The following is a 26,549-nucleotide window of genomic DNA, read 5'->3' as shown; positions in this document are numbered from 1 at the left end:
GTAATTTGCTTAAGGCTGTCCTTAAGTCATATATTTTAAAATTAATTTGAGGTTACTAATTGGTATGAAAGTCTGTATTTATAGCGTTTTATATTTTCATGCAAAACGTTCTTCCCTTGAAAAAGACTCATAATACTTTTGAATTAGTATGCCACTGATCAAGTAGTTGCATAAGTTGGTAATTTTCCAAGGGTGAAGTTGCACAGGGGGGTGACCTGTATTTACCCAGCTCCTACTTGTGCCAAGCCCCTTATTTATACACACAGAGAGTCATAGGTAATCTTCTCAGTACCTTTCTTTTACAGATGAGACTTACAGAGATGAGGTAGCTTGCACAGGTCACAAAGCTAAATAAATCATGCAGCCAGAATTTGAATTAGGCTGACTCCAAAACCTGTTCTCTTTACATTATTCCATGTGGCCTTTTTAAGGTAGTTAGAGATTATGTATGTCTGTACCCCACCTTTGTCTACCATCCAGGAAAAATCATTTCCCATTCTTTCGTAAATATGTTTAATAGTCTTAAGATACTCTGTTTTATTGATTGAGACAGGGTCTCGTTCTTTGTCCCAATCTGGAGTGCTATGGCACCATCATGGCTCACTGCAGCCTCAACCTCCCAGGCTCAAGCGATCCTCCCAGCTCAGCCTCCAGAGTAGCTGGGATTACAGGCACACAGCACCACACTTGGCTAATTTTTTGTATTTTTTGTAGGGACAGGGTCTCGCTTCATTGCCAGGGCTAGTCTTGAACTCCTGAGCTCAAGTTACCTTCCTACCTCAGCCTCCCAAAGTTCTGGGATTACAGACATGAGCCACTGCACCCAACCACAAGATAATCTGTTTTTAATGGTAAATATTTTATAAAGTTGTTGAAGCAGTCAAGCCCAATTCCTTGTCAGTTATTTTTCATTTAAATACACATATTTATCTTAATCCAAAAATGGTTTAAGGCATTTTGATCTTAGAGAAGGGGAGAAAAAAACAGGACAGATTAGTCTCTTTTTGAGCCCAAAAGAATCTCTGTATTGTTTTTACTTTATTAAATTTTGCATGCATTTTTCTGTTTTACTTCAAACAGATAAATGCAATACCCATAACTGCTTTTAGATTTTTATATCACAGTTTTTAGAACTATGTGAATATTAGTTTTTTCATGTTTACTTTTTATTCACTTGTCAAAGCATTGCCATAGAGAAGACCTATACTGTTTGAAAATGCACTAACATTAGTCACTATGTTTTTAGGGTATGATTGATATAACACTTAGCTGTGTGGTCTTGACCGACACCGTCTAAAATTATTCATTAAATTTGACATGATTCTTCAAGTAACATCTAATTTATTAGAATCTTCATTCGTTATCAATTGTATCACATTTTGTCATATTCGAGAATTTTTAGTTTTAAAATTTTTTTGTCTGACAAGCAGCGCATAGGACTCCACAAGAAATATTTTTACTAGTGTTTACTTTTTCTCTACTGTTATAAGTAGTCATTTTAAGAATTTTGGTTATGGGCCAGGTGCAGTGGCTCACGCCTATAATCCCAACACTTTGGGAGGCTGAGGCGGGCAGATCACGAGGTCAGGAGATCGAGACCATCCTGGCTAACACGGTGAAACCCTGCCTCTACTAAAAATACAAAAAATTAGCCAGGTGTGGTGGCGGGCACCTGTAGTCCCAGCTACTCGGGAGGCTGAGGCAGGAGAATGGCGTGAACCCAGGAGACGGAGCTTGCAGTGAGCCAAAATCACGCCACTGCACTCCAGGCTGGGTGACAGGGCGAGACTCCGTATCAAAAAAAAGAATTTTAGTTATGAGAGCTGTGTTTCAAGAGATAAATAATTGCTGCAAATAAATATTAGCTGGTTAAACTTTATTTTTTTAAATGTGCTTAGATTACCTTCCTTCCCCCTCTTATTACTACACTCTGCTTGATTTATCTAATTTCTGTGTCTTATTTGGTGTGAGTTAGTATTTTCATTATGAGAGATTTGATTTTTAAGCTGTGTTAGTCTAGCTGATAGTAAAACCTTAAAACCTAGGGTGGATGGGAGATGTCCTAAATTCTCATTTCAGTAATTGCCTTCAATTTACTTTACAGAATAATTGTAAACATCCCATCTGATATGATAGTTTAATCAATATAACTAGAGTTCTATGGTATTATTAGTTTTACTATATTAAGGAAATATAAAGTTCAATATGAAATAACCTGTGGTGTTCTATAATTCACCAATATTTCTTTAGTAAGAGTCTTACCTATATGAGGTACTTCATATGCAAAAAATGTTACTCGCCATAGTGTATTCAACAGAGCATAAAGCTAGACATTGATCTTAATTATACCTGTGCACAAATCAGAGCTCTGCCACTTACTAAGATTGTCACTCTGACAAATAACTTAAATCTCTCTGAGCCTTAGTTTCCTCACTTATAAAAATAATTGGAGTTCTTACTTTGTAGGGTACCTGTGAGGATTCAGTAAGATTATGTATGTAAAGTTCTTAGCACAAATATTATTTTTCCTTCCCTAGATGATAGGAGGACATAGAATGGAATATGAAATTGTCTTTACTCTCAAAGAGTTTGCAGTCTAAGTGGAGAGTCTTGTGAACCGTTGCAAGGTAGAGTTAATAGCTATAATAGATGTGTAAAAATAGGTGTGCTATATCAATTGTATGAGTTCAGATAGAGAAAGTGCAGGAACCTAGATAATAGGTTTCTCTTCTAATATTAATGAAAGCCCATGAGAGAGTTATGTAACAGTGTTTGGAAAAATCAAATGTAATGGCTGGGGAAGAGATTTCAGTCCTCTATTGTCTATCCAGAGTGGTGAGAAAGTGCAATTTGCCATAAGATAAAATGACTTTTAAGTGTGGTCATTAGCTAAAGTTCTTCTCAATTTAGTGATTCTGTAATGTCAGCATTGCAAATCCATCTCTACTTGATTTATTGGTTTGGTTTTCTTTTGCTTTTAATTTTTTTATTTTTCATTTTTTGAGACCAAGTCTCACCCTGTCACCTAGGCTGAAGTACAGTGGTGCACTCTCGGCTCACTGCAACCTCTGCCTTCTAGGTTCAAGCGATTCTCCTGCCTCACCCTCCCAAGTAGCTGGGACTGCAGGCATGCACCACCATGCCTAGCTAATTTTTGTATTTTTAGTTGAGACGGGTTTCACCATGTTGATCAGGCTAGTCTCGAACTCCTGAACTAAAGTGATCCACCTGCCTCGGCCTCCAAAAGTACTGGGATTACAGGTATGAGGCACCATGCCTGGCCATGGTTTAGTTTTAGTATGCCTTTTTTTTTTGAGTTGGAGTCTCACTCTGTCACCCAGGCTGGAGTGCAGTGGCACAATCTCAGCTCACTGCAAGCTACGTACCTCCTGGGTTCACGCCGTTCTCCTGCCTCAGCCTCCCAAGTAGCTGGGACGACAGGGGCCTGCCACCACGTCCGGCTAATTTTTTGATTTTTAGTAGAAACAGGGTTTCACCGTGTTTAACAAGGATGGTCTCGATCTCCTGACCTCGTGGTCTGCCCGCCTCGGCCTCCCAAAGTGCTGGGATTACAGACCTCAGGTCAGCCACCGTGCCTGACCTAGTATGTCTTTTAAAAAGCAACTTCCCTTCCCAAACTATCACTGCTATGGCAATTCACAGAAATACAGGTGATTAATAATGAAAGTGTCAGTTGGAAAGTGAGAGGTACTTTATATGTTGAACTTGCCAAAACTGACCCAAATACGACAAATAGAACAACCTTTCATCCAACCTTATTAATAAGTCCACCTCCAAATAGAGTTACGCCATTTAGTCTACATCAGTGATTTTCAACCCTGGCTGTATATCCAAATTGCCTGTCAGGCTTTAAAAGAACAACCCAAATCCACTGAATCTGTGTATTTTGAAATAGAACTTTGACGTGTGTGCAATTTTAAAAGCTCCACAGGTAATTCCAATGTGGAACAAGGGTTGATAATCACTTCTATGTGTAAGTCTTTGAAGCAGATTTTGTTTTAATGTCCTGTAATGTTTTAAAAATAAAATGGTAGGTTTTTATCCTTTGTTTTTTTCTTTTTTTTTTTTTTTTTTTTGGTTTGGGGGTTTTCTGGGGGAGAGGGTTGTAGGCCCTGCATTAAAAAGTCTTTGTGATATACCATAAAGTAGAACATTTCCTCTTAAAGACTGACAGGTTTATCATTATACTTATCACATTGTTCCATCTCAACGCTTCCTGAATAGATTGAAATGGGAAACTTTGTATTTATTTATTAATGAATGAATGAATGAATGAATGACAGAGTCTTCCTCCATTGCCCAGGCTGGAGTGTAGAGGCATGAACATGGCTCACTGTAATCTCAACCTCCTGGGCTCAAGTGATCCTCCCACCTTAGCTTCCCAAGTAGCTGGGACCAGAGGTGTGTGTTGCCACACCTAATTTTTAAAATTTTTGTTTTGTAGAGATGGGGTCTCCCTATGTTGCCCAGGCTAATCTCAAACTCCTGGGCTCAAGTGATCCTTTCACCTTGGCCTCCCAAAGTGCTGGGATTACAGGCATGAGCCACCAGCCCTGGCTGAGAAACTTTATTTAGGGAAACATGTTTTAAGTCCACATAATAAATTTTGCAAATTAAAAGACAGCTAATATGCTTGTTGTGCAAAATTGGAAAATTCAAAGAAAATAAAGTATCTGAACTCCCTGCCCATTATCATTGTATTGCTGTATTTCCTTTCTTTTCAGGTATTTTTACATATGCTAACATGAACAGATACACAGACGTATATGTACCCAAAAAAACATGGGCGATACACAGTATCATCTCTTTTTTTTGGGGAGATGCCTAGACTGGAGTGCAGTGGGTGTGATCTTGGCTCACCGCAACTTCCTCCACCTCCCGAGTTCAAGCGATTCTCCTGCCTCACCCTCCCGAGTGGCTGAGATTATGGGTGCACACACCATGCCTAGCTAATTTTTGTATTTTTAGTAGAGATGGGGTTTCACCATGTTAGCGAGGCTGGTCTCAAACTCCTGACCTCAGGTGATCCACCCACCTCGGCCTCCCAAAGTGCTGTGATTACAGGCATGAGCTACCGTGCCCGGCCCAGTATCATCTCATTTTTTGCCATGAGGACACTTCCCCGCCCCGTTCCCCCCTCCCCACCCCGCCACATGTCTGAGGCAAGAAAACAAGCACTTTGTTGTTGTTGTTGTTGTTGTTGTTGTTGTTGAGATAGTCTCATTCTGTCGCCCAGGCTGGAGTGCAGTGGTGTGATCTTGGCTCACTGCAACCTCCGCCCTCCGAATTCAAGCGATTCTCCTACCTCAGCCTCCCGAGTAGCTGGTATTACAGGAACCTGCCACCGCGTGCTGCTAATTTTTTGTATTTTTAGTAGAGGCAGGGTTTCACTATCTTGGCCAGGCTGGTCTTGAACTCCTGACGTCATGATCCACCCACCTCAGCCTAACAAGCACTCATTTGTTTTTTTGTTCTTTTTTAAGAGGGTCTCACTCTGTCATCCAGACTGGAGTTCAGTGGCATGATCATGGGTCACTGAAGCTTCAACCTCCTCGACTTAGCTCAACCTCTCACCTCAGTTCCCAGAGTAGCTGGGACTATGGGCGTGCTCCTTTTAAACATTTTTTGTAGAGATAGGGTCTCACTGTGTTGCCCAGGCTGGCCTAGAACTCCTGACCTCAAGCAATCCTCCTACCCCTGTCTCCCAAAGTGGTGAAATTGCGGACATGAGTCACTGCTCCTGGCCAATGGGGACAACTTTTTAAAAAATAACATTCATCTGCTCTCATTTTTCTAATAAAACATTGCCATTTATTATGTGGCTTTATTAGTGTTATCTTTGTTCTAAAAGTGTAGTATAGTGTCTCTAAAGAAGGTTAAGAGTTTGTGTCAGATCAACTGCATCAATAACCTATTTTGTATTTTATTTTAAGATGAAAACTTCCAAATGTATTCAAAAAGGGGATATGATATGTTGGAACAGCTGTACATTGTCTATCTAGATTCAACAACTTAACATTTTGCCATAGTTGCTTTGTTTTTCTTTCTGTATCTATTGTTTTTTTTCTTTTTTTGACTGAACCCTTTGAGAGCAAATTGCAGACATCATATTTTACCTGTAAACATTTAAGCATGCAGCTCTTAAGAATGAAGACATGTTTCAACCAGGCGCAGTAGCTCACACCTGTAATCCCACCACTTTGGGAGGCCAAGGCAGGCGAATCACCTGAGGTCGGGAGTTCAAGACCAGCCTGACCAATATGGAGAAACCCCATCTCTACTAAAAATACAAAATTAGCTGGGTGTGGTGGCACCTGCTTGTAATCCCAGCTACTCGGGAGGCTGAGGCAGGAGAATCACTTAAATCTGCAAGGTGGAGGTTGCGGTGAGCCAAGATCACGCCATTGCCCTCCAGCCTGGGCAACAAGAGTGAAACTCCATCTCACAAAAAAAGAATGAAGACTTTTTTCTATATAACCATAATACCATTATTATACCTAAGAAAATTAATTTTTTAAAAATTTATTTGTAATTTTTGTGGGTACATTGTAGGTGTATAAAATAATAAATTTTATAATATCGAATATCAAGTTTAAATTTCCCTAGTTGTCCCCAGAATGACTATTGTAATTGTTATTTTGAATCCCAGTCTAATCAAGTTTATCAGTCAAGCACATTAAACAAGTCTTTAATCATCAAGCCCCTCAGCTGTTTTTTTCCCCTTGACACTGACTTTGAAGAGCCTGAGCCAGTTTTTTATAGTACATTCTGCATTCTGAATTCATATGATTGTTTTCTCATGTTGTGCTATAACTTGATCCTCTATTCACTTTTTCCCTGTAAACTGGGAATTAGCATTATTAGATTCATTCTAAACATTTTTTGGCACGAATACAGGACATGACTGTATAATGCATCATATCAAGAGGCACATAATGTAAGGGTATCTTGATTTTAGTCTGTCAGCTTAACTGTGATCAGCTTGGATGATTAGAGCTTGTTCTGTACAGTATTAAAGTAATTACTATTGTAGAAACCTGTAGATTTTCCAACATTTACTAAAATATGAAAGGATTGAGTAGTTTATTATTCATACTTAAAATACTTTATTTTTATCTAGAGATGTTTTTATCAAAATAAGGGCAAAAAGTAAATACAATTTTTATCCGTGAAAACTCTAAAGTCTTTCAAAGATCTGTTTAAATCTATATAGTTTTATGTTTTGTATTTCCTACTTATCATTTAGCAGAAATGATGAAGAAATTGTTCTGATGGCTTGCTTTTCTGTCCTTTTCCTACTGCTTTAAACATTAATTTTCTTTTGTACTAAATCGTATAGCCAATTATTGTTTTTTTTTTTTAAGGAAGTCAGTTTTAGGAAATGCTTGTGTTGCTGTTGAATTATAAAAGCTGAGTAAATTTCAGATTAAATTTTAAATGACTGTGAAATAAGACATAAACTAGTTAATGGTAATTTGCTTAAAATGACTTGAGATATTATAATTGGAAGTTTTTATTGATACAGGTAAGAATCGATATTTAATAAAATGTTCTCATGCTTAGACTATATTACTTTTCAGTAGAGAAATTAGTATTTTGCTGTAATGTGTTATGAAATACATGTGATATCCTAGTTTGTCTACTGACACTGGGGTCTTGAATCTTAAAAAAAGGCCTCCGAGGAAGCAGAGGAAAGTGGATCACAGGGAAAATTGGTGGAAGCTCTCAGGCAAATGAGAATTAATCATAGGGGAAACTACCGACAACTTCTGGAGGAGATGCTGACTAGTTACAGGCTAGCTAAAGTAGAGGGAGAAGAAAGCCCTGCTGAACCAGCTGCCACAGCTACTTCTTCGAACAGTGATGCTGGAAACCCAGTGACAATGCAGGAAAGCCATACTGAATCAGAAAGTGGTCTTGCTGAATTAGACAGCTCTAATGAAGATGCAGGGACAAAGATGAGTGGTGAAAAAATATGACTTTTCTTTTTGGTAATATTTTTGTGATCTTTGATGGTTTTTAACTTAGGAAGTGTAATGTATGCATTTATATAACCGTTTTGTTATTTGAATCTTGGAAAACTAGTTTTATTATATTCAGATAGCCTTGTTTTTTAAAAAGGCCTTTGCATACACCTTTATGAGATAGTGTAAAATTGACTATTTATATTAATGAAATTATATGTCATTTCACATTGTATGCCAGAAATTAGGATACCAATTATGAATTACAGTCAGTAGTTAATACTAGATAGGATTAGAAATTTTGATTAGAGAGATTACACTATATTATGGAAAAACTTGTTAATGTAGAATTATACTGCTTCATATTATTTTACCTATTAGTACACTCATAGTTAGCTTTGTAATAAATTTATGTTTTCTTTAATAATTTTAGTTCTTCAAAGAATGGCTGATGCTGGCCTGTAATTTTTCTTTCAAGGATAATAATTTGTGTGTTGTTTGATTTGTTTATATTTTACATCTCTGTAGTTTTATTTTTAGAAGTTGTGAGATACTGGATGTGTGGCTATTTTTCCTTTCTCTGTATTCTTTATGAAACATAACTTTTGAAAAACCTATGTATTATTCATACAGCTTTGGTTTGTATATTCTGTATAGCCTAACTACACACATCAAAATGTATGTCAACCAAGTGTTTAGAATGAAATTATAAGTGTTTAAGTCCAAATAAAGCATGTGATGTGGAATAATCTATGCATGTTGTACTTATTTTTGAATTAATTTTTTAAAAACAACCAAGTTTGGTATATTGGAAGAATACCCATTAGAAATTCATTTGTATTTATATAACATTTAGAACACTTTTGGCTTCCCTTTTTTCATTAATAAAAAGGAAAGAAGTTTAATGTTAAAATATATGTGTTACATACTTAAATCTATTCTTTTTCTTATCCATCTTTTGTGGTACAAAATATTAATCTTTGGAGATTATGGGCACACATAGACATGTGAGAAAATTGCCACAGTGAGCATTTTAAAGATTGCAGAATTGTCCATTTTGTTACAAATTTTTATTAGTTATTAATAAATGGAATAATTATGGGCTGTTTTTAAAATAGTGGCAGGTGAGAGTTTTTGTTTAAAGGGATTTTTAAATTATAGATTATTCACATGGGGGAAATATTTTTAAAAATTTTTTATGACTGTAGAACATTAACTTTTCTTCTTTACGTTTATATTTATATCATGTGTCTGAAGTTGCTTTAAGTTACCATAAATTGAAACTTTGGAATCTTTGGATGTTATAGCTGATGTTTTGATGTATTTTTCCAATGCCAGAATATTCTTAAGTGCTTTGAGAAAGGAAGGCATTTGATGGAGAGGGGAGGAAAATAACCCAACCCAGTTATCTATCTATATTAGATACACGTGTACACACACAATATACAATACACAACATCTCTGTAAAAGTACCCTTTTCAGACAAAGAAAGGAAGGTAACTTGTTCATCAATTTTGTTTTCTTTTGAAATTCAATCCAGTCTGGAAGTGGTATAGGTAAATAATAATATTCTTCCTTTTCTCTTCCTGTAGGGTGCTGGAGATCTAGAAGACCCATGGTAGCCTTAAAAACCTTCTAAAATGCTTTTGATTCTGAAAATTGGGGGAAAAAACTTTTAATCACAATTTTCTTCAATACAAGGGGAAAATATTCTTGTGGATTCCCAACGTTTTGTGATATGAGCAGAAAATCATTAGCATTTCCCATCATTTGTTCATATTTGTGTTTTCTGACAGTTGCCACTTGTAGCATTGCCTGTACTACAGTATTTTTTGCCAACCTCAGGCATACTCATTACATCTGTATTGAACTTTTGGCCCTAGAAACCAGTGGAGTTATTTCACCACAAATCAACAATGTGCCTGAGGTGCATGGGAAATATAGTTAGCTATACTCTGAAAATACATTATGTTTTTTTCTTTAAACAAAACACACAACATGTAAGCATGTAAGAGTAAAGAATTGTATGATATGTTCCTTTTTTCAGTTCACCAAGTTGGAAGCCTTTTGCAGCTCTGTGGCTTGGAATTTCATTTGAGCAATTTCTATAGGATATGTATTTATTATTGATTGTTATTTAATTTTTTTCCAATCTTACCTGTATTACCAAACTGGGTTCTCCAATAATGTCCAAATTGTAATGTTGCCTTGCTTCAAGATAAAGTGTATTTGGGAATAATATTATAAACCCTTACAAATTTTATGCATGTATCTACTGCATCCTTCAACTCTCCCTAGAAAATCTTTTGAAACCAAATGGATTAATTTATGGCTATTTATAATTTGCTTTGACATTTCACTGTTGGAAATTTTTTAAAGATGAGATTTGTCTTTATAATGTAAATTGTGATTTTTGTTTTACATGTGGGTTTCTATAGTTTTAATTTTTTCAGCTTTTAAGATACGAGTTTTGTGTAATTTGGTATTTTTAATCATTTATGTTATTTTAAAAGCTCAGAATATCACATTGAAATTACTATAAATACATTTAAAATTATCTATTTTAGATCTAAGGAAATATTACAGAGATATTTTCATGGGTTCAGTAACCTTTCATTTTATAACATTGGGCACGGTACAGAGTGGCTGTCACATAAGGTACTTGAAGATTTATTAGTTTAATTCTATTTTTACAGTAACCTTGAATTCTTCTGAGTTTTGCATGTATTAAATTCAATTAATGCTGAATATGAAGAGTAAAGTATTTATCTGAAAGAAGTTACTGGGTTAGGAGAAGTAATGAATGTATCCATTTGTACATGGTTTACATGTTGTGGATGCTTTGTAAACATTTTCCTATATGTTTAAATTGTGTTTCAGCAGGATGTAATTGCCCTTGTGTATAGTTAAAATGAGTCATCATCTGGTCCTGTGTGAAATGGAATTCATGGTATTTTCTGTAACATTTTCCTGAAGCTGTTTCTGGAGAGCCACACGTTTAAATACAGACAGCTTTCCTGATCATTTGATTTATTGTGCACCTGATTTTTGGTTTAAAAGGAATTATTGCCACAATATATTTTATTTATTCTTTAGATTTTAGCCTTGTAAGTTAAAGTGCTTTACATGATGATGTGAAAAGCTGTTTGTCCCTTTACTGGGTTTGGGGGGTTGTTAAAAGATAGGGAATGAAGAATGCAAAATGGTTTATTGTTCAAACTGTCCACTCTGATCCAACCCTGTACTGATAGTACTTTCCAGTATGATATTGTGATGTTTCATACAATGCAGTGAACATAACCAACTTGTTACCTAAATAAAGAATTGATAAAAACAGTGTGACATATTACTATTTGGTATGATTCAGTTTTTAATGTTATTTTAAACTTCTTATGTGGTTGGCATACTTGTGAAAATTTAATTCCAAATAGGAATTATCCAAACTCTACAGGACAATATTAACCCCTTCTCTACTCCAGAAATATTTATACTCCTTTTTGAAATACTTGCCTTTAGCCGGGTGCGTTGGCTCTCGCCTGTAATCGTAGCACTTTGGGAGGCCAAGGCGGGTGGATCACAAGGTCAAGAGATCGAGACCGTCCTGGCCAACATGGTGAAACCCCATGTCCACTAAAAATACAAAAATTAGCTGGGCGTGGTGGTGTGTGCCTGTAATCCCAGCTACTCAGGAGGCTGAGGCGGGAGAATTGCTTGAACCCAGGAGGCAGAGGTTGCAGTGAGCCACGATCGCGCCACTGCACTCCAGCCTGGGGACAGGGCGAGACTCCGTCTCAAAAAAAAAAAAAACCTTTTTCATTGGGGGTTACTGGTGCTTGAAATAGAAATAATGTATGAGTTAGTAAAAGAAAAACCGATGTTCAGTGTTTACTCATCTGAATTTCCTAGCCTGGGTATTCTCAAGTATTTTGGTCTCAGGACCCATTTATACTCTTACAAATTGTATATTCCAATGAACTTTTGCTTTTGTGGGTACTATTGATATTTACTATATTAGAAATTAAAACAAATTATACACACTGTTTTGTTAAATAAAATGATTACATGTTAACATAAACTATTTTATGAAAAATAATTGTCTTATAAGTTAAGATACAAAAATGCAGTGTAAAAAGAAGGACCAGTTTTCATTTTTGTGAGCCCTTTAATATTGGGCTGAATTCTTGTTTGTGCTTCTGCGTTCAGTCTGCTACAGTGTGGTGCGGCCCGATGGTTGAAGTATATGAAGAAACCTGGCCTCACACAGATAGGTAGTTGGAAAACAGGAGTATTTTAGTAACTTCAGATAATGGTAGATATCAAAACTTGACAACCGATAGTTTCTTGAAGGTTGGTTGCAATGTGAAATCGGAAAGTTTATTAGAGGACTTTTCTTAGTTTGTTATGTTAAAATCCACTGGGTCTGTCTTGCATTTTTAATGGACCTTCTGGCTATGCATGATTTTGTCACATCATGAATTGGTCATTTGGAAAATACTGGTTCACTGAATTATGCAGTTCTTCTAAATACGAATCCATTATTCTGCAGTGATTAAAGTTTTTTGTTAAGGGTGGGCATGGTGGCTCATGTCTGTAATCCCAGCAGTTTGGGAGGCTGAGGCAGGCAGATACCTGAGCTCGGGAGTTTGAGACCAGCCTGACCAACATGGAGAAACCCTGTCTCTACTAAAAAGACAAAATGAGCCAGGCGTGGTGGTGCATGCCTATAATCCCAGCTACTAGGGAGGCTGAGGCAGAAGAATTGCTTGAACCCAGGTGACAGAGGTTGCAGTGAGATGAGATCGTGCCATTGCACTCCAGCCTGGGCAACAAGAGTGAAACTCCGTCTCAGAAAAGAACAGACCACTTAGCTGAATGTTGTGGTAGCTTGTGCCTGTAATCCCGGAGGCTAAAGCAGGAGGAATGCTTGAGGCCAGGAGTTTGAGACTCACCTGGGCAATACAGCAAGACCTGGTTTCTACACACAAACAAATTTTAAGTACTCTAGCATGGTGTCACACGCCTATAGTCCCAGCTACTTGGGAAACTGAGGCAGGAGGATTGCTTGAATTCAGGAGTTCAAGGCTGCAGTGAGCTGTGATCCAGCCACTGCACAGCAGCCTGGGCAACAGCAAGACTCCATCTCGAATTTTAAATATATGTCCCTTTTATATTGAAAAAATTATCTTAAATTTTAAAATAACATTGTGAAGGAATAAACAATCTAAGCAACAAATGCTTCCAAGCTGCTTCACCGTTAGTTTATTAACCTGAATAGAATTTACCACCAAGAGTCATATTTCTTAATGCTAAAGTAGAAATCCATTGGGAGTTGCATTGTCACTGAAAAAAATTATAATGAAGGCCAGGCGCAGTGGCTCACACCTGTAATCCCAGCACTTTGGCAGGCCAAGGCGGGCAGATCACTTGAGGTCAACAGTTCAAAATCAGCCTGGCTAAAATGGTGAAACCTGTCTCTACTTAAAAAAAAAAAAAAAAAATAGAAAAAGTAGCTTGGTGTGGTGCTGCGTGCCTGTAGTCCCAGCTAGTCGGGAGCTGGAGGCAAGAGAATCGCTTGAACCTGGGAAGTGGAGGTTGCAGTGAGCCAAGATCGTGCCACTGCACTCCAGCCTGGGCGACAGAGGGAGAACCCGTCTCAAAAAAAGTTATAATGAACTGGTCTGCCTATATGAAAATAATGGCACTGCCTTGCCAGTTGTCATTCTTTCTATCTAGGCTTTAAAATGGTTTTTAATAACAGGAGAAATAGTGTTAGTTGGGGAAAAAAATGTTTCTGTAATCATATTAGCCTTACATTTGAGTCAGGAATTACAGCCTCATTAGTTTACTTTTCAAACTGCCTGATATATTTTCCGAAACCTTGGAAAATGCACAAACCAGAGCAATATATGGTGCCCAAGTCTTTATCCAACTTCAATACTTGAAATTAACCTGAACATGTCCATCAAATATCTTTTGCTGGCCAAATATTATTCTTCCTTGTCTTGAATTTAAGGTTATATTTTTTAAATGACATCTCACACTGACATTTCCTCTTCCAAATTGTCTTCATTTGTGTTTTGAAGTTCATCTGGTATAAGTATTAAGGGAAAACGTGGTAAGATTTCTTGTGGAACACGTTTTGAGAAGCTAAACGGTATTTAGTGAAAAATAGCAAATTGTGATGTTTTTCACATATTAGAAAATTCCTACTTGTGCAAAAAATCCATTGTATATGTAAAATAGTCAAATGCTGACATAATTGTTAAGATGAATTCAAGGGATGATTTAATTTCAAAGCAATTCTGAAGTTACTTTTTAAATTCTGTATTAGAAAATGCACTTAAATGAAGTTACTTGCTTTTAGTTCATAATGGGCATTATAACAATTTGCACTCTTGTTTTTATGCTAAATTGCTTTTAAGTTTTTTTCTATTCAACTTTGGGAGTTATTTTGTGAACCCTAAAGAAAATGCTAAACAAGTGTTTGTGTTTGCCCATTGTTTTGATGATTTGTGTATGTTACATTATGGTCTAGAAGTAATAAATGTAGCTACTAATAGAGAATACATTGCTTTTCAGGCAGCATCACCGCCGTTTCTCACTTCCTGCTGGCTTTTCTGGCTGTGGTATTTTCTCCCCCTTATTTTCTGTTTCCGTTTTATTTTGCCTGCAAACACCTCTAACTAGCATACTGTTTTGTGCTCAGATATAACTGGTAGATATGCTCTTCTAATTCGGAGGTGAGGGGCACTTAGTGTTAGGAAGTTAGTATTTCTGTTATCTCATAAGTATCCACAACTCCAGTGGGACACGAAAGAGCCAGACCTTTTATGTAAGGGTAGAATGAAAGATTGGACTTTACTTCTTTTTCTTAATTAATAAGCCTAGTCTATAATATTGGCAACAGTGTGTTTTTAATGAATAAATCTGTACAACAAATGTATTCTTTCCATGTAACATTCACCTATCATGAAAACAGTTTTGCATTTGAGATGAAGAGGACCAGTACCACCCAGGAGTTATTCTAATAGTGGGTCTGATACCTTCTTTCCCTCTCCTGAGTCGTTTACACTTACTTTTTTGGGCAGTGATTATGAAGAGGTGGTTTTGCTTCATTCCTAAGTCTTGAAGTTATGAAATGCAATTTATTATTTATTATTTGAGATGGAGTTTCACGTTTGTTGCCCAGGCTGGAGTGCAATGGCACGATCTCGGCTCACTGCAACCTCCACCTCCTGGGTTCAAGCAATTCTTCTGCCTCAGCCTCATGAGTAGTTGGGATTACAGGTGTCTGCCACCATGCCCAGCTAATTTTTTTGTATTTTTAGTAGAGATGGGATTTCACCCTGTTGGCCAGCCTGGTCTCGAACTCCTGACCTCAGGTGATCTGCCCGCCTTGGCCTCCCAAAGTGCTGGGATTACAGGCGTGAGCCACCGCGCCCAGCCCGAAATGCAATTTATCTTAACAAAATTCCACAGTAACATGATATAGAGCACCATGGGGTTTATTTTCATGAGATTTTGCCTATGAATAATCATAATAAATTGATACAGTATAAAGCTTATTTAAAATATTTAATATTTGCTATTAAAATTGTACTTAAGACTGCTTATAATTGATATGGCACTTTGGTTCTACTGAAGTATACTCTTTTTTTTTTTTTTTTTTTTTTGAGACGGAGTCTGGCTCTGTCGCCCAGGCTGGAGTGCAGTGGCCGGATCTCAGCTCACTGCAAGCTCCACCTCCCGGGTTCACGCCATTCTCCTACCTCAGCCTCCCGAGTAGTTGGGACTACGGGCGCCCGCCACCTCGCCCAGCTACTTTTTCTGTATTTTTTAGTAGAGACGGGGTTTCACCGTGTTAGCTAGGATGGTCTAGATCTCCTGACCTCGTGATCTGCCCGTCTTGGCCTCCCAAAGTGCTGGGATTACAGGCTTGAGCCACTGTGCCCGGCTGAAGTATACTCTTGAAAGTTTCTGGGTTCAGGCCGGGCGCGGTGGGTCAAGCCTGTAATCCCAGCACTTTGGGAGGCCGAGACGGGCGGATCATGAGGTCAGGAGATCGAGACCATCCTGGCTAACATGGTGAAACCCCGTCTCTACTAAAAATACAAAAAACTAGCCGGGCGAGGTGGCGGGCGCCTGTAGTCCCAGCTACTCGGGAGGCTGAGGCAGGAGAATGGCGTCAACCCGGGAGGCGGAGCTTGCAGTGAGCCGAGATCCGGCCACTGTATTCCAGCCTGGGCGACAGAGCGAGACTCCGTCTCAAAAAAAAAAAAGAAAGTTACTGGGTTCTGCCGGGCACAGTGCCTCACGCCTTTAATCCCAGCACTTTGGGAGGCCGAGGCGGGTGGATGACCTGAGGTCAGGAGTTAGAGACCGGCCTGGCCAACCTGGTGAAACTCCGTCTCTACTAAAATTAGAAAAATTAGCTGAGGGTGGTGGCGGGTGCCTGTAGGCCCAGCTACTCAGGAGGCTGAGACAGGAAAATCACTCCAGCCTGGCGACAGAGCTAGACTCCGTCTCAAAAAAAAAAAAAAAAAAAAAATTTAGGGGGAGCTTGAACTATACATAAACATTCCTAAGAGTTCTAGTTTACTTCTGACTGTAAGTAATTTTAAAATGTGAAGTCTTCATGAAAGTTCTGTAGGCTCCTAAAGATCCTATACTCCAGGAGTTAATTAAATCCAATAACTTTAAAACATATTTTAAATGGTTGTAATAATATATTTTACATGTATGATCAGAAACCTTAATGTAAACTGAAATTATGTCACTAAAATTCCTAACTGAAAAAAGGAGGGGAGAGGAGGAAGAGGGAGAGAAGGAGAGAGAAAGGAGGAAAACCAACAGAAAATTTGGGTGGCGTGCACCTGTAGTCCTAGCTATTTGGATGCTGAAGCAGGAGGATCCCTTAAGCCCAGGAGTTCAAGTCTGCAGTGAGCTACAAATGCGCCACTGCATGCCAGCCTGGGTAACAGAATGAGACCCTGTCTCTAATGCAAAAAAAAAAAAAAAATTCCAGTTGGATAAGTATGAAATAGTATTATATAATTTGCATTTCTGATTACATGTGAGAAGAACATCTTTTCTGTATATATTGGCCATTTGAGTTTCCTCTTTTCTGAATTGAATGTTCACACCTTTTGTCCATTTTTCCATTGGGCTTGTCTTTTTCTAATTTATTTGTCTGTTTCTATATAGTCTAGATACTAATCCTTTGTTATGTGAGCTGCAAAACCTCTCAGACTGTTTTGTTTGTTTTTCTTTGTTTATGCAGTCTTGCTATTTGTCTTTTTTTTTTTTTTTTTTTTTTTGCTGTGTGTTTTTCTTGTTTAGGAAATCATCCTCATCCCAAGTTCATATAGTCTCTAATTTTTTAAATTTATACATTTTCATTTTCATGTCACATGGATAATGTAACAAGGCTGAGGGGAGGCACATCTCACACATAAGTGTGAAAACCCAATCATCATGCTTGTGAACTACAGAAGGATCTGTAATGTTACCTTCCAGCCATTTTAGAAATCTTCTACCTCCCAAGCACATATGCTTGGTTAAGTTTTTAATCATTCTTGAATTTCTTGTTACATAGTGTATGAACTAAGGAATCTTTTTTTTCCCATCCAGCTAACTAATTGTGCCAACACCATGCCACCCCTGTCAAATTCCCATTCCCCAAATATGTGTGGTCCATTTGTAGTTTCTTCTGCTCTATTGTTTTTTTGTCTAACCCTGTGGAAATATCACATCATTTTGATTACTATAGCAGGTATAGTATAGTATACCTGGCAGGTATACATTGTCTTCACTATATTTAAATTTAGTTCCTTTTATTTTTTATTTTCAAGACAAGTTCTCTGTTGCCCAGGCTGGAGTGCAGTGGCATCATAGCACACTGCAGCATCGAACTCCTGTCCTCAAGCAATCCTCCTGCCTCGGCCTCCCAAAGTACTGGGGGCACAGACATGAGCCACCGCAGCTGGCCTAAATCTAGTTCCTTCTAATAGAATACAACTAATAATCCACATACTAATATTAAGAGCTTGCATCCATTTGGGGATGTAATATTGAATATTGTTCACCCTACCTATAATCATTTTGTGTGTTTCTGTTGTACATTTACATTTTTAATTGTACTATGGGACCACGTTGCTCACTCATTTTAATCTATCACTCCCTTTCCTCCCCCTATAAAACAGGGTTAGTAACTACCATGCCAAGCCATGTGGGAGCCTAAGGCAAATGGAAAACTCTGTAGTGATTCTTTTTTTCAGAAGAGCGTAGATTGTCTTATTTAAAAATTTTATATTATGTTCATCATTTTGCATTAGTTTTGATTTTTTTAATGTTGCATTAAAATATCTAAAATTTTAAAAAGTAAAATATTTATCTCGATTACTTGCCATTCCTTAAATTTTGTCCCCAAAGCAAGTGCTTCACCCTAGTCCCAGATGATATGTGAATTCCCGGGCCTTTGAAAAGACCATTTTCCTGATTTAAGGCAGATGTTACCAAGAAGGAATAACTCCTTAGCCTACTAGTACCCTTTAGCATAAAACAGCGTTTTCAGGGGTGGCTCAGTAAAATGGAGGGAGCGCTAAGATAAGAGAGTCCCAAGCTCCAGCAGCAGCCAGTTGCTGTTGGCTTCCTTAGGCAGTGTGCTGTCTTTTAATACTTTGAAAACATGACGCTGAGAGAAACAAGTTATAAGGGGATGTCTTGTAAGTAAATTTGTCTCCAAAATTAATTCCAAAACACACTTCATATTTTAATGTCTTTAAAATTGGGAAGCATCTTTATTTTTTATTTTTCATTTATTTATTTATTTTGAGAGGGAGTTTCACTCTTGTCACCCAGGCTGCAGTGCAATGGCGCGATCTCGGCTCACTGCAACCTCCGCCTCTCAGGTTCAAGCGATTCTCCTGCCTCAGCCTCCCAAGTAGCTGGGATTACAGGAATGCGTCAGCACGCCCGGCTAATTTTGTATTTTCAGTAGAGACGGGGTTTCTCCATGTTGGCCAGGCTGGTCTCCAACTCCCGACCTCAGGTGATCTGCCCGCCTAGGCCTCCCAAAGTGCTGGGATTACAGGTGTGAGCCACCGTGCCAGGCCAGGAAGCGTCTTAAATCAATGGCATCTTAACAATTGTCATTGACTAAGGCAGCCATCATGACATAGTTGCACCAGCTTGGTCTATCTCAATTCACAATTGGGTTTTGTACTGTGTCGGGAATACATGTATTATATTTAAGTGCTGTTTAAAATGTCCTCAAGGTCAGGCGTAGTGGCTCACACTTGTAATCCCAGCACTATGGGAGGGTAACGTGGACAGATCACTTGAGGTCAAGAGTTCAAGACCAGCCTGGCCAGCATGGCGAAACCCCGTCTCTACTAAAAATACAAAAATTAGCCAGGCGTGGTGGTGTGCACCTGTAATCCCGGCTACCTGGGAGGCTGAGGCAGGAGAATCGCTTGAATCCAGGAGGCAGAGGTTTCAGTGAGCTGAGATCACGCCACTGCACTCCAGCTTGGGTGACAGAGCAAGACCCTGTCTCAAAATGTCTTCAAATGATTATATTATGATTTGGTATGTAACACAGAAATAACAGCATATGTGAGATTAAAAAAAGATCTATCCTAAAACCCTGTTATAAGTATGAGAAAATAATCTTAAATGTTAACCAAACATTATTTCATAGTTTAATTGGCAGCATTTTTTCTTAACATATAAAAGAATGGGGCCAGGCGCGGTGGCTCGCGCCTGTGGTCCCAGCACTTTGGGAGGCCGAGACGGGCGGATCACGAGATCAAGAGATCGAGACCATCCTGGCTAACACGGGGAAACCCCGTCTCTACTAAAAATACAAAAAACTAGCCTGGTGAGGTGGCGAGCGCCTGTAGTCCCAGCTACTCGGGAGGCTGAGGCTGGAGAATGGCGTGAACCCGGGAGGCGGAGCTTGCAGTGAGCCGAGATCTGGCCACTGCACTCCAGCCTGGGCGACAGAGTGAGACTACGCCTCAAAAAAAAAAAATGGTACATAAAATAATGGAATCTTAGAGTTTATGAAATATGATAGGTACAATTTATGGATATGTAATATGTACATATAAAAGACACATGAAAATAATACACATTAACTTTAGAACAGTGATTACTTTTTTAAAGGCATTGGGAAAAGTGAGGTTTTTATTTTCTCCTTAAAAAAGGTAAAGATGTCAAAATGTTAAATCTGGGCAATAGGTAAAATTGTATTATTTTCTCTAATTTTCTGTATGTTTGAATTTTTCATAAAATCTTGAGTTAAATAAAATACAAAAACAAAATTCAGTGTCCTAAATTGCCTTTCAAGAAGAGGGTACATACACATTTACAATCTTAATAGTATACAAGAGTACCCATGTTTTTCACTTTCTCACCAATGTTGCACATTGCCAAGCTGCTGGGTAAAATATTGTAACCTACATTTTCTTGATTTAATCCCCACTTACTTGATTACTAGTGAGTGAAAATGTTTTTCTCATATTTGGTTATTCTTTTATGATAAGCCTGTTCACACATGTTAATTGGCAGCATTTTTTCTTAACCTATGAAAGATACTCTGTTTACACATTTTTAATTTTTCTTGATTTGTGAGAGCTCTTTATATATGTAGGATTTTAACCATTATTCTGTTACATATGTCATGAATTATTTTCCCGAGTTCACCATTTGCCTTTCAATACTGTAATATTGTTTATGGTTTGTTGTTGTTGTTTTTAAAGAAAGATATTCACAGATTGGACTAAGAGCAAAGGACATCTAGCCATACTGAAATCACCTAATTTTTGAAAAAGCCACAATCTCAACCTCATAGGGTTTCCCCCCTCAAAAAAATCACGTCATGCAACTTCTGAGATTTTTCTTACACAATAACTTTTTGTTTTGATGCCAGCTTTTCCTACAAGCAGAATGAGGACTTTCTACTCTCTCTGATTGACGCGGTGCTAGAGAGGGTTAAGATGCTCCGAGCTGAAGAGTCTAAGAGAGCTCTTCTTGGCCAAAAATATTCCCTTTTACCCTTCATATACCTTTTTAAATCAAATAGGGTTTATTTTATTTTACATTAAAAGAATTGAAAATTTACGTACAGTAAACTACAAAGACCTTTTGTGTTAAATTTGATATGTTTCAAGAAGTGTCATACTTTTACATTCAGAATTTTCAGAATTTTATTTAACAGTGTCATCAACCTTCAGTTGCATACAAAGACAATTTTTTATATCCTAAGTAAATATTTACATATATTTTCTTTTAAGACATTGGCGTTTTGAATATTTGTACTTTAATACAACTGGAACTTGTTTCTGAGGTAAAAATCTAATATAACATTTTCCTATAGATTTTTCCATTATCCCCTTATACCAGCTATTACATAAGCCAATCTTTTCTCATTATTTGAAGTTGTCCTTTATTATATATTCATGTATATGCTTGTATTTTTATAAGCATTCTATTTTATCGTTTTGTGTTGTGTGTCAGTACAATGTCATCTCAATTATCATAGTTTTATTATACATTTTTTATTATCTGATAGGGAAAATGCCCCTTATTATTCTACTTTTACAAAAATTGAATGTGTTTATTCTTCCAGATGATTTTTTCAATAATTTGGCCAAGATTTCCCCGCCAAATAAAAATCTCATTAATGTGTTGATTGAATTGTTATATGTGTAGATTAATGTAGGGGTCATTGGTATCTTTAGCCAAGGTGAGTTCCACCAGGAAGATGCTACATCTTTCTATTTATACAAGTGTTTTTAATGTCCCCAGTACAGTTTTGTAGTTTTCTCCGTATGGTCTACACCTTTCTTAAATTAATTCCTTGTTATTTTATATTTCTCATTGCTGTGATGAATGAACGCCCCTCCCCAGTATATTTTAAATGTATACCTTCTTAGACAGCTAGTTTTATTTACTTACCACCCCCAATCATGCAAGAAAAAAAAAAAATTATTTCAATTTCTATCATTTCCACCAGATGGCAGTCTTGGGCACATCCATTTGTAAACCTGCTGAGAGCTCTGGTGACAAGAAAGGCAGTGGCTGGCAGACCTTCCAAGCACCCAGAAGCACACGGACAAAAAGGTTGCTTTGTAAACCCGAACGAAAAATAAACCCAGCATTATATAATTATAGTATTTGTACTGTTGTTAACCTTTAATCTTATAACCCATTAGTGGAGACAGAGAAGAACTGTCACTGTGCCCTTCAAAATCATATTTTTTCCTGTCCATGTAATAAACACCTGTGGCTTCTTGGCAGCACTTTTGGTTTGATTCCAGGGACTCTTATGGTTAAAGGCAGGCTTTAATCTGGCATTGTTTTCCTTCTCCTAAAAGCATCATTTAAATCAGAGGTTACTGGATTTCTAAATGGTTAAGACCATCTTCCGACTGGTTTTTACCATTCCCAGATCTCTTCCAAAAGGAGGTGGTGTACATAGTTAATATGAAAGGAACTGGCTTGTTCTACATGAATACAAATCTGAATAGCTCTTCTATATTAGACCTTTTTTTTGGCTTTAGTGACTTCTAATATCTATATTTAGAAATGTATAGCGAATTGAGATATATATGTGTGTGTGTGTGTGTGTATAGCTATGTGTATATATATACACATATACATACTATTTATTTTGGGGGCTTTTGGCTTTTTTAGGGTGGGACACATGAATCTGGCAGTTGAGACAGAATGTTTCCTATAGCGGTGTAATAGTGTACAATACTAAACTAATGAAATGTCTTTCACCATCAACAATTTACGTATCCATGCTGATTGTTTTAACACTAGAAAAAATATGCCAAAATAAACTACATTTTCTAATCTGCTTTCACACCAAAAAAACAACACACACACAGCTGCTTGCCCATTTGAGAACAGCCAATAAAGCAAACTCTTTGAATGATTTGTGGTTTTGTGTCCCCAAAAGTTTTAACATAGTAGTTCTGAAGATTTATCGTGTGTGTGTGTTTCAAAGATAGAGTAATAAATTTTATAGCTGGGCAGATCTTTAACGATATAGTTATGAAATCTCAAAGTTGAGAAAACGCTGAATGCCAGATGATCTTTCAGCAGCCTCTGGTCTGAGTGTCAGGAATGAGTTCATTTCCATCTTTGATCAGCTCTGCTTGTCCTATTGCATCTCTGCTTCTTCTACTCAGTTGTCTTATTAGCCCTTGGGGCTATGAAAATAAATATTTAAAAGCTCCTGGAACCCACAAAAAACACTGAGCCTTGAGAGAGATGTAGCTGATCTGAGTCACATATGGTAACAACTTTTTATTTCCCTGATTATTCTTCCTGTTCTGTACAATGACTAGAGAGAATAAAACTACATCAGGTACAAAAACCACCTGCCTTCTTAATTAATGACCTTTGTTATAGATTAACTTCTCCTTTGTTGTCCTGCTTCTCTTAGACCAGATGACAGAAAACCCAGATGACAGAAACACCCTCTGTAAAAGGTGTTCAGTGTACCTTTCCCAAGAGAAACACTGCCTGTAACCAAATTGCTGTAACTATGTGCCAACCTTGTAAGAAAAATGTTGCAATCCTGCCAAAAACTCCTGTGTCTGCCTACGTAAATGGAACCTTCAGCACGCTGACTCCATTCCTTTGGAGCTGGTGCTCCTGGGTGGGCTGTCCTCAAACTCTGCGCTTGAATAATCTCTGTTTAAATTAGATTCTGACCTTTTTGATGATTTTCAGTTGATAGGGCCAAAATTTAACCACAGCTATTAGGATGACTCCCAGCATATTCTTTTTTCTGTCTCCCATTATTTCATTGATTACCATTATATATCCTAACTCCAACTGTCTTCACCATCCAGGACCCTTTTCTCCCAATGTGCTCTCATTTTCTTGATCATTCTTAAAGTATGCAACCCAGAACTGAGCATTTATGTGTAGCAGAACTGTCTCATCCTTTATTCTCATTAATACTTTTCTGTTCTTCTATTTAACACCCAAATATTGAACTAGATTTTCTGGCAACAGTAACTGCATGTTACTGTTTGAGTCCTTCAAGCTTATTTTTACTGCCTGTAAGCAATCTTTTTCCATTCCATACTTGTGTGGTTGGTGTTTTGGTTAACCTATTTTGCAGGACGTTTATTTGTTCCTATTAAGTTTTCTTGGGTAAAATTCATTAACCTTTTGAGTTGGTTGTGGATTTATCTAAGATATCTAAATATCTAAGATATTTAGCTATCTTCTTTCCAGTTACTCAAAAATTTCATACGTAAACCTCCCATACTGAATGAAACAGGTCCAAGTACTCAGGCCCTGTGGGAGGCCTCAGAAACTTCTCTTCAGCAGGATGCAAGTTGACCAATCTTTTACTCAATACCCATTAGGTAAGAATTTCAGCAATGTGCTGATCAACTTATCTGCTCATATTTCTCCAGTGTATCTACAAGGATATAATAGGATTTTACATTCTTCACAGAAGTCACTTGCATATAACCCAACTTATGTGGAGGTTTCACTTTGACCTATTCCTCTAGGTCCTTGCAAATTTCTGGTGTTGGTTTCTGCTTGTGGTATTGCTTGCATTATTTATGCATTTTAAAAACTCTGAGTTTGTTATAATTCTTTCTGTGTAACGGCTGATTTCTTGGTTTTGTTTTTATTGTTGTTTTATTATTTTTAGGTGCCTCTGCCTTTTTATTCTGTATGTTATACTTCAATTAAAATATTTTAAAAAATATCCCCGATGCATTAAAAAAAAATCAACACTACAAGTTGCTCTGCAACCTGAAGGCCAACTGTAGCAGTGTAGGTTGATCAAGGTAGAACAGTGCCTCACCCACAGACACCATTCATATCACAGACATGTGGACTTAGATGCAACCACTCTCCAGCAAGTAGCAGGAAAGTGTTCTAATTCTAATAAAACTAGTACAGTTATATTGCAACAAATACCTGACAGGTGGAAGTAACGTGACTTGCAAAAAAAAGTGCTTTTTTTGGAAGTGGTTTTTCCAATTTACCAAAGACGCCACATGGGCCAGCAGCAGCCCTGGAGCCTTGAATTCCTCTGGGAGAGGAGACGAGGTAGCTCTGCACCCTACATTCTCTCCTACCTGATATATATCCTCTTTCTTTAATTAAAAAAAAAAAAAATGGCAAAAGCCGACACCATAGGACTGTGGCACAGGAATTAAGCAGCATCTGAGAAATCTTAAAGGACCAGCTTTAGTTTCCTAGGCTGGAGTTCAGCCTTTTTGGAAGGGCCTGTGACACACTCAGTATGTCCTTCTACCTCTTATTCTCTTGACTTCCTCAGTCACCAGGGATGAGAAAATAGCAAATGAGAAATAGTGGAAAGGAAGGGAATGCCCCAGATGTAAATAACATTGTAAATTTCTGCAGATATACATATTAGGTATAATGTGTATATAGATAGTGTATATTTTTGTGCACATTTCTGTATATATGCTATACTTCAATAAAATTTTATTTTAAAGAACCTTGGATAATGCAATACACCTTCATATATATTTATTTATATGAGGTTTCTGTTAGTGGAAAACATGGAAACAGTTGGATAGATGTGGATATGCTTTGGAGAATATAAAATATAGATTACATGTATGAAAAAGTCACTTTCAGGGAAGGAGGGTACACCTTCCAAGAGACAGGCAACAGTTTAGTCAGGGTAAGCTAAACTGCTATAACGGAACCAAATCTGTAATGTTCAAACATAATAGAAGTTTATTTCTTGTTCATCTCTAGACCAGGCTAGGTGTTCCAGGTCAGAGGCTTCTTCTCTCCTGTGTGGTGACTCAGGTTTGAGGCATTTTGCATCTGGTGGCTACCTATCACCCAGGGCCTTATTGTTATGTATATCCCACCAGCACAAGGGGAAAGAGAGTAAGGGAAGGGGACCCCAGCTTCTTCAAAGCCTCAACCTGAAGGTGGTGCACTTTATTTGTATTCACACTTCATTGATGAGGACATGGCCACACTTAGCTGTAGGTGCAAGGTGTGGAGCTGAGAAACTGTATCCCTGGTAGGTAGCTGCATCACAGCCATTCTTCAGAGCAGGTAAACAGGGTCCATCACTTCAGAGAGATGCGGCATACATATTAAGGCACTGTGAACAGAGAAAACAAATGATTCAAACACAAGCTTCAAAAATGAGATACCTCCACACGCCCACCAGAATTACTAAGATTAAAAAGACTGATGATACCATATGTTGGCAAAGGTGTGTAACAACCAGACCTGTTGGCATTATTGGTGGAAGCATAATGACATAATCATGTTGGGAAAAGTTCTGAGGTTTCTTTCTTTTTTTTTTTTTTTTAATTATACTTTAAGTTCTAGGGTACATGTGCACAACGTGCAGGTTTGTTACATAGGTATACATGATGTACCATGTTGGTTTGCTGCACCCATCAACTCATTATTTACATTAGGTATTTCTCCCAATGCTATGCCTCCCCCTTCCCCCTACCCCCCAACATGCCCCAGTGTGTGATGTTCCCCGCCCTGTGTCCATGTGTTCTCGTTGTTCAA

General features: G+C 37.7%; 1 protein-coding gene and 1 pseudogene across 6 annotated transcripts in view; one reads left to right on the top strand and one right to left on the bottom strand.

Annotated features, from left to right (window-relative positions):
• Positions 1-25,504, top strand: part of PPM1B (protein phosphatase, Mg2+/Mn2+ dependent 1B) — a 90,370-nt gene extending 64,866 nt beyond the window's left edge. For 2 of the 6 annotated variants that reach the window (XM_074011872.1, XM_005575989.5), the window contains one exon: positions 9,578-11,319. Coding sequence is in view for 3 of the 6 variants with exons in the window: in XM_005575989.5 (XP_005576046.1) it covers positions 9,578-9,607 (30 nt within the window). In the remaining 3 variants the exon portion in view is untranslated. Of the gene's footprint in view, positions 1-7,694; positions 11,320-22,005 lie in introns of those variants that run through there. The other 4 variants (XM_074011871.1, XM_065527118.2, XM_015433716.4 and 1 more) reach the window with 3 other exon arrangements.
• On the bottom strand, positions 17,390-17,482 carry LOC123568529 (small nucleolar RNA U13; annotated as a pseudogene).
• Positions 25,505-26,549: the final 1,045 nt, after the last annotated feature.

This window comes from Macaca fascicularis, chromosome 13 (assembly GCF_037993035.2).
Source record: "Macaca fascicularis isolate 582-1 chromosome 13, T2T-MFA8v1.1".
Classification (NCBI taxonomy): domain Eukaryota; kingdom Metazoa; phylum Chordata; class Mammalia; order Primates; family Cercopithecidae; genus Macaca; species Macaca fascicularis.
This window is presented reverse-complemented; position numbering and strand designations above follow the sequence as displayed.